This window comes from Hylaeus anthracinus, unplaced genomic scaffold (assembly GCF_026225885.1).
Source record: "Hylaeus anthracinus isolate JK02 unplaced genomic scaffold, UHH_iyHylAnth1.0_haploid 12002, whole genome shotgun sequence".
In the NCBI taxonomy this organism is placed as follows: Eukaryota; Metazoa; Arthropoda; class Insecta; order Hymenoptera; family Colletidae; genus Hylaeus; species Hylaeus anthracinus.
The window spans coordinates 3,059,057-3,075,017 of NW_026534349.1; the positions used below are offsets into that span (position 1 = coordinate 3,059,057).

General features: G+C 42.0%; 1 protein-coding gene across 2 annotated transcripts; it reads right to left on the reverse strand.

Moving 5' to 3' along the window:
• Positions 1–588: 588 nt before the first annotated feature.
• LOC128891918 (bone morphogenetic protein receptor type-1B) lies at positions 589–11,989 on the reverse strand. 2 transcript variants are annotated; one of them, XM_054151883.1, is made up of 4 exons: positions 11,754–11,989; positions 2,651–3,650; positions 2,264–2,579; positions 589–2,181 (listed from the first exon to the last, which is right to left on the reverse strand). In XM_054151883.1, exons 1-4 carry the CDS (start codon positions 11,842–11,844, stop codon positions 2,053–2,055), a joined length of 1,536 nt encoding a protein of 511 aa, XP_054007858.1. In that variant the 5' UTR covers positions 11,845–11,989; the 3' UTR covers positions 589–2,052. The 2 variants fall into 2 exon arrangements, with proteins under 2 accessions (XP_054007858.1, XP_054007859.1); XM_054151884.1 differs by lacking the exon at positions 11,754–11,989 and adding an exon at positions 3,720–4,152.
• Between the last annotated feature and the right edge of the window lie 3,972 nt (positions 11,990–15,961).

Here is a 15,961-nt window from a genome sequence, read left to right on the forward strand (position 1 = left end):
CACCGATACAAAGGTACTAACAGATACTAAACATGTAAAAAACATGTCCTATTTCAGAAACAATTTAATTGCATTGTAATTTTTAGACAAATTCATACACATTAAAAGAAATTATACTTAAAAACCATTTAAATTGAGAATATAGCGATACATTTGGTAAACGACACTTCCCTTCTTGCTTCATCCATAATCATAACCATAATCCCCATAATGTACACAAATTTTTGAAACCTCTACAGAAATGTAAATTTATTTTTAAAATGAAGCTGCAAACTTAATTTTGTTAAAAATATTTGTCATGGTGTGTACGATCTCATAATTAAAGGAATTGTAATACTGTCTAGATATTTTCGATTTATAGTTCGCGAAGCTTTCATCCGACCTGCTAATTTTTTTGTTCTCGTATGAATAATATGCAGTAAAGTGCACGTAAGGAGTAATTGATCCCTCGACGTATATATTGTCATATATTCGCAGAAATCTTGTACAAACAGCATTGTATACAGCATGTGCCTAATCACTTTTAGATAATCGCTTAACGAATAAGGATAATGTCCTACAACATGTAATGATAAATAAAATTCTATATCTGGAAAAAGATGATAATGTTTAATACTTGTTAAAAATATAAATTTCATTATTTTCAATCAACTAGCTATCAACTACAATTTTTAATGTAATTACAATTCATCTTCCTAAAGAAGAACTACGATACTATTTAACAGTGACCTCTGTCAAATAATATACAGAAGTCGTATGTAACATAACGATCTCGAGTCAATGATCGAAAGCCCAGATGCATAATTTGCTATTGTAACAACAACTTTCTAAGACTTTCTGGTGGATGTTATTTTAATCCACAGCCCTCATAAGATTTATAGATATGCCTAATCAGTATTTATTTAAAACAACAAGCCGAAACATATCGTTCACATTTTAATTGGGAACGTATTAAAATTATCAGACTGTAAAAAGTGTTGTCAAGAGTGTCGTCGTATTGTTAAAAAAAATTTTTATGATCTGGACAATCGATAATGTACTTAAAATCGTTCTTAAACTAAATATTTAATATATCCCATTTGTACAAAATAGAAACATAAATTACATACTGTACAGATAATACAGGGTCATATATGAGATACAGTACTTAAGAGCCAATGACAAATGAAAATAAACTCGATAAAAAATAATTTTTCCCGCTTTAGAACCGATTTAAAAATAAGCGTAACGAAATTGGTGGATATACAGGATGGTAGTTAAATAAATGATACGTAAAAATCCATGAGAAATTTATCTAGCATTCCGAGATATTCTAATATAACAGAATATTTGGAATACTTATATGTAAGAATCTTCTTTATAGTACTGAATTTCTGAACAATATAAAACTGTATATATCCTGCAAATGTTTCAGTTTATAACTGAAATAGTATGCGTATTATGATATCGTAATTTTTTACGATAAACAGTTTAGAGACACATAAATGTAAATTAGCATGGCTTCGTAACAACAGGATTTCAATGCGTATGAGTATCAAAATCTCGTAATATTAGGTTAGGCTAAATTTAAATGCTATTATCAAAATGGCTTTTACTTTTCTAGAAACATCTTTTACCGTCTGCTAAATTTACTTTAATGTCTCTTTTTAAGCTCAGGCGCGTCTAGAACTCAGAAATAGTTTTTTTTTTCCCCAAACGACATCGTCTCTAAGTAATAGCCATCACTGATTATATACTCAACAAACTTCAACACAGTGAAGCACGTCAAAACACATCGACATTATCGCGTTTTGTCGCGTTTCACATAAAAACAAAAAATATACATACACAACGTGGACTCATTCATAATTACTTTCATGACTCGTCATTAATCATCCATTAATCATACGAATTCCAACATTCATACGTTTTCAAGTATATGTAAATCTTAGTACTCAGTCTTCAGGCTTGCAGTCTGTCAATAAACCTATATACACCGGGGCTATATTTACAGGGGAATTTTTTTTTAACTATTTGAAGTAAAATAACAGTTTTGAGAATCGTCGTCAACCACTACACAATTTTGATGGCGTTATCAATATGTAGCTTCGACATTGTCTTTTTTACACGTAGCGCTGTTAAGCGAACGGCAGGATTCGCGTGCCAACACTCGGCCATAAGTTTACTTAGGGCAAACAGGATCTGTAACCAAGAAGATACATTAGTATTTTAATATTATCATTATATCAAGAAATGTTTATGTAAAAATCGTTAATTTGCTTACTGGATCATTCTCCCATCGTGCTGGTATTACCGGACGTAACCGTTTAACACAAACTGCTAGCCGCATATCTTCAAAGTCTGGGTCACTCGGAACAACGTCGTGATAAGGTAAGGCATACGGTTCTACCATCGAATTTTTACCACCTGTGACGCATCTTCTGCATGCTTCCCAAAGCACAAGACCTACCGAATACATATCCGCCATCTTAAAGGCATCGAAAGAAGATGTATTCAAGGTTTCATCCAAGACTTCGGGAGCCATGTATCGGCGAGTACCAACTCGCGTATTAAGGGCAATATTGATTTCTCCGCTTTCGCTATAAACAAAAATATATAATTATAAAACACGTAATGCGAATTATAGTACAATTATATTATTACTACACACCTTATATATCGCACTGCCAAACCGAAATCAGCGATTGCACATTCACCGTTTCTCTTTACTAAAATGTTCCTACTTTTGATATCTCTATGCGCTATAGCAGGCTTTCCACGCGTACCAAAGATTTCTGTATGGAGATGAGCAATTCCAGAGGCGATCGAAAGAGAAATCGCTAATAGACTAGGATGATCTAGAACAGTAGTTTGCAAGTAGTCGTGCAGCGATCCTCTCTCGTGATAGTCTGTGATTAATAACATCTGTGTCCAAGATCCTGTTCCTTTGATATCAGCAGCAATGAATCCTAAGATATTGTCGTGCCTCATCAATACTGTCTGATAAATCTCTGTTTCCCTGAACCATGAAGCTTCTTCCAGCGTGAAGAACACTTTTACAGCCACCTTCTCTCCTCTCCACCTCGCAAGCCATACCTCGCCATAGCGACCTTTTCCAACACACTGAGATAAGGCTAATTGTTTAGCTATAGTTCGTTGTACTAATAGGGGTAAACCTGATCCAGAGCCACTGCTCTGATCGATAAAGTCTTTGAGGGTACCCTGAGAAGGCATTAAGCAAGGACCACGTTCTTTCCTTCTGTATCTGTGGTATATGATCACCATAGCTATTGAAATTACCATTAAGCATACAGACAAAATGGTGGCCAATATTATAAGAGGTGCACCCGATGCGATAGCAACAGGGTCAGAAGGTGTAGTAGGTCGAGGTTTATATTCAGGAAACAAATCTTTGTTACAAAGCGCACTCTTATTACAACATATTATACTTTTCCCTTGTAAATGCGGCACAAGGTAGCCTTTGCATTGCATAAAGCCTTGCTCGTCTGGTGGTAAACAACCAAATGACCATTCTGGCACAAATTCTTTCAATTCGGAATCCCAAACTTCTTCAACCGCGCTGAAACAATGTCCACCGGGTCTTCCTTCGCAAGTTCCATTCTGTCGATCGTCTGGACAATGTCCTTCGCAGTAGCAAGTAATTCCCAATGCTGAAACATAAATCATACAATTTGTACTGCCACCTTTTCAAATGAAATAATACGGTATACGCGAATCACCTGCTCTCATTGTAATTATACATGTCGTTCGAAAAAGCTTAGAAACATTGTTACTCGAACAATGGCATTTGTTTTTACTTCGATTTTAATGGGATAATTGTTTCGGCGATAAGATAGAACGATCGGTGTCGCATATTTGAGGTTATACAAAAGTAAACAAAAACAGTAAAAAAGAATGGCGCTCGGAGAGAGGTTAGGTGAACGATAGCAAAGCAAAACCAGAGGAGATAAGTAACTGAATGATAATTGATGCTGTGGGGAAAGCCCAGCGTACTGGGCGGATTCGGGAGGAGGTTGCTCGACAAGTTACGTGTCGCGTAGGCGGACGGCCATTGCGTCCTACGATACGAACTGCTGCAACAAATAACAGGAAGGTGCGCCCCTTGCAACGAATAGAACAGAAATTCGCTGCGTATACATGCGATACACGTTAATCTAAAAGCACCAATTTCATTGTCTTCTTTTAAGCCCACGAACTTTCTTTCGTACGATCGGTATATCTTTATCGTCCCCCGAGTTTATGATTAAACAATGCTTTTAATAAACGTTCAACGTACATACTATCTTCGGAGCAAAAGGAATTCATAGGCACATCAATTACTGAAACATCAATGAATTAAGTTTATTAGAGGGGAGTCGATCACTTAATGCGTCACGATCGCAAAGTCGAATGCAAAGTGCGATCGGGGTCGGTGATATGCAGATCAATTTTTGAAGCATCTAGAAACTGGCGCGCAATTATATGTCACGGATTTTCCTCAGAATACAGCCGCGATCTTATACTGCGTTCATATGGAATTTCAACTTTTCGCAAAGTTTTCTACGAGACCATTAAACAGAGCAAAAGAAAAGCTTACAGTACGCACTGTATGCACGCATCTGATAGAGCACGTTACAGATGCAATCAATATACGAAAATACGCGCGTACGAGCAAATATAGTTTAAGGTTATCTACCACGCGCAAAAATGACGGAGAGGCACGTCGTAGCAGTAAACAAAGAGTACAAAGTTTATGATGCGTGCCGGGAGGGATAGAACGTAAAATCTTTCGAGATTTACAGCTTCCACGTTCGTGTTTCTCTATAAATAGTAAATAGTAATTAACGAAAGCCAGGAACGGCCAAGATGCTCGTGAAAAGTAAACGATTCGATAAGAAATTGAAACCACATTGGCAGTAACGAAACGAACACGCGCGCTATTACGGAGAGGCGACAAAACTGGTAAAAGATAGTTTTACGAGGAGCTCGGTTAGATTGAATTCCTCGGACCAGACAAAAAGGGGATGAAAGGAGAAACAGGAAGAAAGGTGAAGGGACAGAAACGGCTGGGGAAACTGCTTATCTTCCGTCGCGGAATTACTCTCTCGCGTCTATTTTACGGTGACCGCTCTATTTATATCTCCAAATATCTGGATGACGGATCGATCCTCCATGCGTTCCGAGCCCGTTCCGCGTATTCCTCTCGTCGTTCCCCCTCTAACCACTATGGCTATGTGCGAACCACACTCGTATCTCAAAATAATAACTACTGTTGCTTCTCTGTAGCAATTTGTTCTATCACTACAATTACGCTCGTAAGCTGCCATTACTTGGAACATTTCAAGTCGATTATCGGGAGTCCTTTTTATTAAACGGAAAACACGATTCCATTAGGTTGTCCCAAAAGTTTCTTTCGTGACTTGCACTCACTTATTTCGTGTGACAGGGTTTATATAAATAGACAAGCTAATTTCTTAGATGTTACATTTTTAATCGTAATAGAGCAAAACAGATCGTACGCAATTACAAATCATGTAACATTAGACATAAAATATTACGTACAGTGGGTGTAGAATGTATTCGTACACCGATCAATTTCCCAGAAAACTTTTGTGTGCGATTGTAGTTTATTAACTTCTTTTTATGTAATCAATGATATTTTACATATTCTCGGATGTCTCTAAGATAGATATAGTCCAAACAACATTTACTAGTTGATATAATTTGTGAAATTAATCAAAAAAATGCGAAAAGTGGGTAAAAGTATAGAAGCAATAAGCATTTGTACGATTCTTATGACGAAACATTTACAGTAGAGTTTTTATCGTAAACACGTTAGTTTATCGCTCCGTGAGAATTAGAAAACATCAAATTTCCAGCAAAGTACTTTTAAACAGTTGCGCGAATACTTATTGCTTCAACGTTTCTATCGATTAATTGTTTGTTTTTTCTTCTTCTTAATTTCGCAGCTTAAATAAATGGCTATTTTTTTTTTGTAATCTAGCTATTCTAGAGATTTCCGAGAATATATAGAATGTCATTGTTTATGAAAAATAAGTTAATAAATTACAATTGTACACAGTTTTTTTTTTTGGAAATTGATCGGTGTACGAATACTTTCTACAACCACTGTAGGTACATTCATGGCTACTCGAACTAAAAAATGATGTATGATTGAATTACAAAGGCACAGAATTGGTTTCACCACCTTAATATTTTCAACCATGGTTTCCTTTTTCCTCTCTTCTTTTTATAAGAATCGACAATCGAACCTTGAATCGAACTTTTGCGAAAGCGTGCATTGTACGCGAGTTTCCTACCAGTTTCTTAGCCCGCGGCACGCAACTCCGGTGTCTGTCGATCGCACCGTACAAGGAAATCGCCGGTACACGATTTATCCGTCGTCTTCCAAGAGAGGCGAAACCCGTCGAGGACGGTTCCCTTTTATCCTCGCGTATCTCGCGGGACCGAACGAAAACGACGCGGTCACTGCGTACTTTTCCATCGATGATGATCCGTCAATGAATTAAATTGTCCAATGCAGAGGCGGCGGCGTGTCACAGAAGCCTCACCAACGATCGTTGATAGAAATCTACAGCTGCACTTGGCGTGCAACGAAGGACACGCGATCATTATTATTTTGGAATACATCAACGGAGTAACCTTTGTACTCTTTGTATTTTGTTATGCCAAATTCTTCACGACCTCTGGATCGTTTTAGACCAACCCGGACTGATAATCACATATAAATTATTTAAAAAGAAAAAATCCTGCAATCTTCACGTTATTCCAAGGGTAAGTAATTGAAGACCCTGCACAATTGGTATATTTCAAGGGCAAGGTCACAAGGCGACGTTTCCATAAGTCAGTATGGAGTACTTCGGGAGTACTTTTCACAAGAAATAATAGTGTACATGCGTTAGTGTGCGACTTACACAAGTGGTAATTTTTTGTTTGGTAAACCGTCCCCTTTGCGAGACTTTCGCGAAACAATCGGTGCCCGTAATCTCGCGAGAAGGTTTCAATGAATCGCGGGACGCGGCATTACGACCAGACACGGTCTTTATCAGCGCGGCAAAGAGCAGTATCAGCGATAGGTCCGCGTTTCCACACCTACAACCTCGAGAGAATCAACGTTGGCTCCGTGCGAACCTCGTTCTCGCGTATCGACGATAAAACTACACGAAGACAAACAAAAATTTCGTTAACCTCTCGAGGGATATTCGCGTATGTGTATATCGTTTGCTTTTATTGTAAAATTGCTATTGCTTACGATCAGAGTATCTTTTAGAATTAAAGGATATACCACGTTAAAGTGAGCCAGTATGTTTGTATGCGGTGGTAGAAGACACGAAATATGAAATATGTGATTCTAGCATTTACTATCACCGATGATTGGCTCTATCAGAAATAGGCTCCGTTTTTAAATTATAGAAAAATGTAGAATTATAGTTACTAATAAACTAATAATAATAAAATGAATTTGAAAATAAAGTTATAGTAAATAGTAAACTTTGTCTGGGCTTAAGTTGATCCTTATTCGAGGATGAGCATGCCGAAGATTGAAAACATTTATTAAAATACGTTTCTTTTTCTTAAATGACAAACTGCTCGAATTACCAAGAAAAATCACTCTCTCTCTCTCGATCTTTATAAGAATTTATACTCTCGACAAAAAGTTCTTTAAATCATCTCTTAAATATATCATCAATGTTTGATGGAACGTGTTTGAAAACTTAGTACCATTCGCGGGTTTGTTCCCTCTAAACTGCTATTAAAGCGATGCCTAGTATCGCGATATATATATATTCGTCCCTGTTAATTGGGTTTTTTCTTCGGTATAGTTACGTACGAGTGGCTCATCATCGGGTCCCTCCCTCGATCTTTAGACACGTTTCTCGTAATAAATACGTGATGGACGATCGTAATTATCCGAATCACTCTTTGTACAACGACGATTAAATCTAAATTTCACAACGACCGAGGGGGAAAGGGCGTTCGGATCTCGGGAAACAGGCCGCGAACACCTGTTCTTATCTCGTAACGCGAATAAAACCACGACGAGTGCAGAGTGCGGCCCTCCCTGATCGCAGCAGCTCGCGTTCGCGCCAATTAACCGACCACTTCGAACCGACACGCTGACGGGGGGGGCACTTGTTTCAAAGTGTTCGAGCATTTGTCAAGTTGTCCATCTAGCAATTTGGTCAATGAAAATTTACTGTGCTTCTCCGGTCCTCCGCGACACTCGTTCGAACATTTCGAACTGTTAAAGCTATATTCTATAGTTTTAATATACCAAGGATATGACTTTTTTGTTCGGCTCGAGGAATCAAGGGACGTTATTTGTTCGCTGAATAAATATGCCTTCACGAACAATAAGTTCTTGAAATATGCACAGAGAAGCAAATCCGAAGAAAGCTATCATTCGTGGTAATCAAACGATTCGTAAAGGATACGAAGACCTCCTTGGTAACGATCAAATATTTCGGGTTAATTATACGGTATAATATATTAGGTTGTCCCGAAAGTTTCTTTCGCGAGTTGCACTCGATTATTCGATGTGGTCGTGTTTATATAAATCGACAATCTGATTTCATAGATATTCGTGTTGTAACGGTAATTGAGCAAAATGAATCGTGCACAATTCGGTAATGTAACGTAAAACATAAAATGTTGCGCGTGTATTACTTATTAAGAAAGCGAAAGAAACTTTTCGGACAACCTAATACTTTATTCTTCGTTCTCGTGGACTCCGATCGTAGCGTTATTATAAATGACATCCGAAGTGATAGTCTATACGCAATTGTTGACACGCCTGACTGGAGTTTCTGACATGCTTTCTTAACCCTTTGCACTTCACTGACGCCATTATGGCGACATACGTAATACGCAGCACCACGGCACGGTTCAAGTTTTATTTATCGCGACGCAAACTGAATTAATGAAACGAATATTCAGCAAAAACGTGTTGTTTCAAAATAATCGAACATAGATCACGAAGGCGCAAAATGTGTATGGGAGGAACAGACCCTGGAGTGAAAACGGCCTTCTATTAGCTTTGAAATAAAAAAAAAAAAAAAAAAAAAAAGATTATCCAAGTGCGAGCGCATCCGCGAGGAGACTGCGGAAACAATTCCTCCGGTGTAATCATTGATTCTGCGCACGATTACCGATAACATTGGACATTTAACATTTCTAACAATTTAATATTTTGTAATTTTCGTTTCGTGGACAATGCGTTTTCCCAGCGATACAATTTATAAATAATCCGCTACTTCACATGAATCATTACTTCCGTCACTGAAACACGATAACGTTCGAGTCGAAGTATCATTTGATACGGAAAGTAATAGCTTATTTCGAACAGTCGCTCTGTCCTATGCATTATTTATCATTTGTTGGTCGAATAAAAAAGCGGCCAACTCCGTGCTCATGTCTGGATTTTCAAGCATTATCGAAATCAAGGTCGTCGGGGTACGTCGCGCGCCATTTTGTTTTCTCGAGTCAAATGTAAACAGAAACAAATCAATAATCCTCTTTTAAAACCAGATAATCTGGTTATAATTGGAGCCCGTTACCAAACAGATAGGACATAAAATGATGTCACCGAAAGCTATTTTATCGAAAACATATTGTTACGTATTCGTATCGTTGTTGCACGAAAAAATAAATTCATGCGATCCAGGCGTGCGGTATCGCCATTAAAAATTCGTTCAGAGACCGCGCACGGGTGGCGTAAAGCTGCCCCTTAAGGTCAGCCTGCGAACGGGATCAACGAAAACTAGCGCACAAGTATTTCGTGCGAGCACGAAACGAGAAAGAAAGGAACAAATATTATATATAGAAGTAGAATCGCGTGCGAACAGAGGTATTGACCAGCGAGTGACTGCGTAAACATCGAGTGGGAGGATTTCGCGGGCTTTTTTGTCCTATAAGGGCGCGTTGACACGTGATGTACCGGGTGTCCTTCGCGGCACATTGTTTTTCGCTCGACGTCGGTCGTTTCCGTTATCGCGTTGTCGGTATTTGCTATTCGTCCGACGGGGAAAGCGTGACGTTTTCACGGATTGTATTTCTAACCCGATAAAAGTCAACACCGATATCGGGTGTCTACGCTCGAAACCGAACAATATTAAGGGAAAGAGGAGAAAAACGCAACAGCACCGCTTGTGCGTTGCGATCAACTCCTCGAAATCTCAAGCTCCGCGGAATCCTTTATGCGAACCTCGAACGTTGTGAAAATTTGGAAGCACGGGTTCGTCGATTTGAAATTCTACCGGCGGCACGTGACGTTACGCTTTTAGCCGGCGGACCAAGCGTAATTGCATGCTGCATTTGCGCGCGATGAATAACGCATCCGAGAAGAGCGCTGAAAACAGCTTTGCGCGTACGCGTAACGATATTACGAGTATGGTTTTCGTGGAAGCGCAATCAGTCGACGGTAATCCAATCCTGCTGTCACACGACGTGATTCTGTCGGGAAATTCTCATCTAGAGGACGACGGGCGCTGATGTTGATAAAATCAGAAATTACAAACGAGCTTCGTTCTGCGCACGCTTGCTCGCGACGCATACGAAAGCTATATTTAATGATAAAGATTAAAGGCGAACGTGTACCTTGATAACGAACGAGAGAAGTAGACGAATTGCGTTCGCAACTCGTTACTCGGATAAAACGTGCAGAATTATGCTTTACACCCGATACACGCAATGTCCTCGTCAGTCCACGAGAAGAAAAACGGGAAGCAGGGAGAAAAGAGGAGGGAATTGACCGTGTTTGGATAAGGCGGATCGAGAGCGAAGGAAAGAATTCGTTAACCCAGTTGTTACTTTCTGTTCTCGATGCACAAATGGTATTTATATACGGTACGTGTATAAATCGCTTGAAAACGATACCGTACGAGGGTGCTAAGGGAAACTGCACGAGTTCGATCGAGAGATGGGTTGTTTTCGACGAAGCAACTTTCAGCGACGCTAAAATTAATCCGTAGAGAAGCCACAACGGAGACGGATATATAGAAATACGCTAGGATAGTAGCACGTGAAACGACAGCACGAGTCGCGTCGGAAAAAAGAGGAAGAAAAGCGGAAAAAGGTCGAGGCATCAAAAGCGGCGAGACTCTCGCACCACTGGTATTTCAGTCCCTAACCTTAACGCCTAACCTCTTCGTCCTTCTCTTTCCGTCGTTCTTGCTCTCCCTTCTGTCTATCGTTCGCTCCTCTTCGAGTCGAGGGTAAAAAAGAACGTGCGTGTGCCTTTGGTACAGGGATTCCTTTCGCGAGAATGTACCGACTTTAAGGCAACGGAAACATCGTCGCGTACAAGTGCAGGGGAACACGAAACTACGGAGCAAGGACGACGACGATAGCGATTACGCGGATTTGACGAAAGTGTCACACGGAAGGATCACTGGTCGGTTCGTTGTTCACCGCGGGTATCCTCGAGATCGTGATAAAAAGTCAAAGCGGCGATCGAGGTCGCGTCAGATGACGATCGTTTCATAAAACGTCCGAGAACCGTGCGTGTTTGTCGACGACACGCCGAGAGGAAGAGCGACGGAGACAGAGCGAGAAAGAGAGATCAACGGGGCAACACATCTGTGTGGCAGAAGGCGAACAGAGCAGTCGGCAGCAGACACCAATCGTTCTCGCGGGTCGAGAATCCGCATCCGATCGATTCTCGTGCACTGTACACGTCGTGCGTTTGCCACTTTTCGTAGGACACACGCGCGCACACACGTCCGTGATACAAAGCCCAGCACAGATTTACTCACCACCAACGAATCTCGCGATAAACACTACCAAGCCGATCCACAGGCCGTATTTACATCCGCGCCGACCCGGGGTAGCGGAGAGCGCAGCCATTTTCTACACTCGAGAGCACATACTTCACTGTGACGTAGAGCAGCCAGCGTCGGCCGCAGAGCGCAGGCCGCTCGGCTTCGGGTATCTTCGGCTGTGCAAAGTGGGGTCTGTCCGCGCAGTGGGGGAAACGCTCGTGTTACTTCGGCCCCCCCGACAACGACGCCCTACCTCGCTTCCGCGGGTCCGAGAGTGATGGAACGCGTGACACGGCACGTATCAACTGCGTATCTTCGAATCACGGTACCCCGATCGAACAATGATCGAGATGAACGCAAAGTCTGAACGATACGAACAACTGATGAACGAAACGCTATCTCTTCGAAGGCTGCCTTCGCGATAATGAACGCATACGATAAGCATTCCGACGAGAAAAGATGGTTGCACAACTTTCTCCGTCGAGATATGAAATTTTCTCGCTTTTAGTCATTGAGACTTCTAATCACGAATATCAAGTCTAAACAAAATTGAATCGCAAAATGACTGCAGACGCCAATGTACGTATATGTATGCATACAAGCATCGACTCGTATACAATGTCCTAATTGTCCTGTCCTAATTTTGTCCTGCATTTTTAGACACGAGGCTTTTCAAACGTCGAGAAAAAAAAACTGGTGAGTTCAAATTTGTACAGATAGCGATACTCTCCCTCCGTCGTATTCGGTAACAACCGAGGAAGTAGAATTTATGACTCGACTGTTTCGAATTTGTAGTTTCTCTGGTCCTTCCGGGTCTCTGGCGACCACGTGCGTTTCTAGCGTTTTATTTTTTTCTTCACGGGCAGCGATCGACGCATTGTAAACCCACGCCGAGACACGCGCAGTGTGCGGCTCTAATGTGCAACCCTTGGTCCCAGTTTCCCTGCAACCGTCTGCAGTAACATACCTGCAGACCGTATGCGGTAAAGTGGGCGGGGAATTGCAACGTGGAAAAATTGTAGCGAACAGCTCGGCCAGATTCGCTGATCATGTTAACGTTCAAGTTGGCGGAACACTCGACGTACCAGATGCGGACTATCGTTTGGCGTTATGCAAAATTCTTGCGCTAAAAAGAGATGTACCTAACCCTCGTTGTACACGGTAACAATCTATCCTTGTCTTACGATCCGTCGGTGCATTCCTTCGACTTTGTCGCGTCGCCTTCGGTATTGCGACCTTAAGAAACTATCGCGTTCACAAAATCGACGTGTTCGATTTGTAATTAAACGGGAACTGACTGACGCTCAGGGTCGCATTAAGGATTCGTAGATCCCTGAGTTGGAATACTGTGGAGTTGGAATCATGTTTAGATAGAAATTTGGGATAACGAATAAGGGATACGCAATCTTTTAGTTGGTATTGGTTGTATACAAATTTAAATTGGAATTGTAAAACGAGATGTGTAACTTACTCGTTCGACAAAGACCTGTTTGAATACCTGTTCAAGCGAGTACATGCCTTCGGTTCTGGTAGTGGTTCAGAGATGGGACATAGGATTTGTTTGCTCTACAAATTGTCAACAGGTGGCCTGGACCTGTTACTTTAGTAGTGTTCTTTAAATGGTCGAGGTATTTAGTAAACAGTCGGCGTCTAGCGCGGAGAAGCTTTTGAATCGGTTCGTGGCTACATCCCTGGCTCGTCAGCGCAGCTAGCGGGGAGTGTGCGACGGCGCCCTACGGGCGCCACTGTGCCGCGACGACCACGGTCCCGGAGATCTTTCTCCCTCCATCTCTCGCTCTCTTCTTCTCGTGCTTGTCGAGCACGCTCATAGGCACCGATGCTCCAGAACGAGCCAAGAGAAGCCATAGGGAGGGTCGGAGGAGAGCGGCTCCTTGGAAAGGCGCGAATGTCTATGCGTGGCGCGTCACCACGGAAACTAGAACCCGGCTAGAATCTTGAATCTTTTTCTTCGACGAACCGGGCGAACGCGGCTAGCGGTTCGAGAAACCGAGCCGATCGTCCAAACATCCAATCGAATCATTCTTTTTCCCGCGATGACGTCGAGACCAAACGATCTCGCTCCTCTCCGATGGAATTCGAACGCGAGACGAGTTCGCGCCGCCGATACCTTGCGCGACGGAAGGACTTGTCCCTATCCAGAACCGTTCGTTTCGAAACAGGATTGCATATAAAATGCAAATTAGGTGCACCAGTTCTATGGAGGTCACTAATCGGGAGTTTCAACGCGTTAAGAGGGCATTGATATCTTTTTTTAAAGACGTCAAAGTTTTAAATCAGATATTCAAGGGGGTATAGTTTTCGACCCATCTAATCCCAAAGAGGTAATTCAGCGTACCCTTGGACAAATTCTAATAAAGCGACGGTGCTTCGATGATAACGTTCGGGTGTCGTTTAAGGGTCGCGATAAAGTCCAGTAGCCCGATACGAATATTACCGTGTCGAGTTCGTGGAACGCGGGAGCGGTTGGGAGCGAGCGCGAGGCGTTTCGAGGCGCAAAGCTCGGGTGCAGCGATCTCCCCGGGCGAGAACACGCTACGTTAGCAATTAACCGGTAATCCGATATCGATAGCAGCACCGGCGGAGAATGTAACGAAGCGCGGCGGCACCGCTAAGCGCACGAACGCATACGAAAGCCAGTTAGGAACGGTCGCGCGTAAAAGTACGCTCGGCGTGTTAATGTTTTAAAGCGCAGCGTGATGCGCGCCCCCGTGGCGTACGTGTACCCGCTCCGCTCCGACCGATCGCCTAGATCGCCAAAACGGCGCCGCTCAAGTGCGAATGCACCACTTTCGAGACGCACGGCACCGCCTTTCTCTCCGTTTCTCCTCCTTTTTTTTCACCACGATTCCATCTTCTTCCTTCTCCTCCCATCGCCTCGCATCTTTTAAACAAAAATCAGGTAGGCGAAAGCGGGGTAAGATAACGCTGGCAAGATGACGAATGGCTGAAACAAATCATTTTCGCTATAGAAATTTCTATCGTGTATCATTAGAGGGATCGAAAAGTAACGTCATTTTCTTTTACATTAGATTCAAGCAAATTCAATCAGTATCAGTATTTAACAAGTATCCATTTTTAAGCAACTGTCAATCAACAGACCTATGTCAACTAGTGTGCAAATTTTCAATTCAAGATCGATAAAAATCAATGAGCTGATGATAAATAGGTATCGAGATTTCCAGAAACGACATTATTTTCCAGTCCACCTAATATTTCTTTCGTTAATCTTGACACACACGATTCTCCGATTCTCCACGTAATTTTTCGCTGTGTTTATTTAGCGATTTTTCCGTGTGTTTCCAATTGAAAGAGAATATCCGCGAATATCCCTACGTCTTCCAGGACCCATGTTCGATCTTTGATTCAGCGCAACGTCGATAGATTCGTAGAAAGTCGAGCGACGCTACTCGTCTCGCGGAGATCCAGCGCACGGCTCGATGAACAGGAGAGATCGCTCGCATGTTCCGCATATAGAGAAGTTGACGTTGAACGAACGATGCGATTCCATAAAAGTCAGTTTATCGCGTCAGTTTATTCGAACAAAAAACGATCGGCATTTCTCGAATATCTTGTCGTTTTTCATTCGGATCTTTTGCTTGATTTTTATTCGATATTTTATTCGAACAACGCCCAAACCCGATGGCGACCCAGTGTAGGGTCTGGCGTCTCGAAATGGTCGCCATGAAGACGATTCGACAAATCAGGAATCGCTCGAAGCCTCGGCCGATTCTCTCGTGGACAATATGCCTTTGTCGAGGCAAGGGAACTGGCTCCGTAATGGGCATTCGATTACGATCCACAGTGGCTGCTCTGTGGCTGTTACTTTTTACATTCCGCGAGCAACGTACACTCCCGTCGTTTCGCGGATATCTTTTTACGGTTTCCGAAAAAAAAAAAAAAAAAGTAGATGGTCAGATAGATTGATTTATCCCTCGAGGACAACGTCCCTCGAGGGAAGGTCTGCCGAATTTGCCGAAGAATAAAGTCTTCTTTGGTAGTTGATATCAATAACGCGAACTCTAAGACGTTATTTTTTGTTTGAACACACGCGCCAGCAGGATTTTCTTTTCCAGAACGTTCGATGTGTCTCCGTGGAGATCGCGAGATAAGAATACAGATGAGCGGAGGCGAGGTAGACAAAGGACTGTTCGCTGACTAACGGCCGATTGCTAATTGCTAGA

Coding starts and splice junctions, on each gene's coding strand:
- LOC128891918 (XM_054151883.1), bottom strand. CDS start 11,844: ATGGCTGCGCTCTCCGCTACCCCGGGTCGGCGCGGATGTAAATACGGC. Junction 3,651..11,753: donor TATCGCGAGATTCGTTGGTG/GTGAGTAAATCT, acceptor TTTATGTTTCAG/CATTGGGAATTACTTGCTAC. Junction 2,580..2,650: donor TTGGCAGTGCGATATATAAG/GTGTGTAGTAAT, acceptor TTTTGTTTATAG/CGAAAGCGGAGAAATCAATA.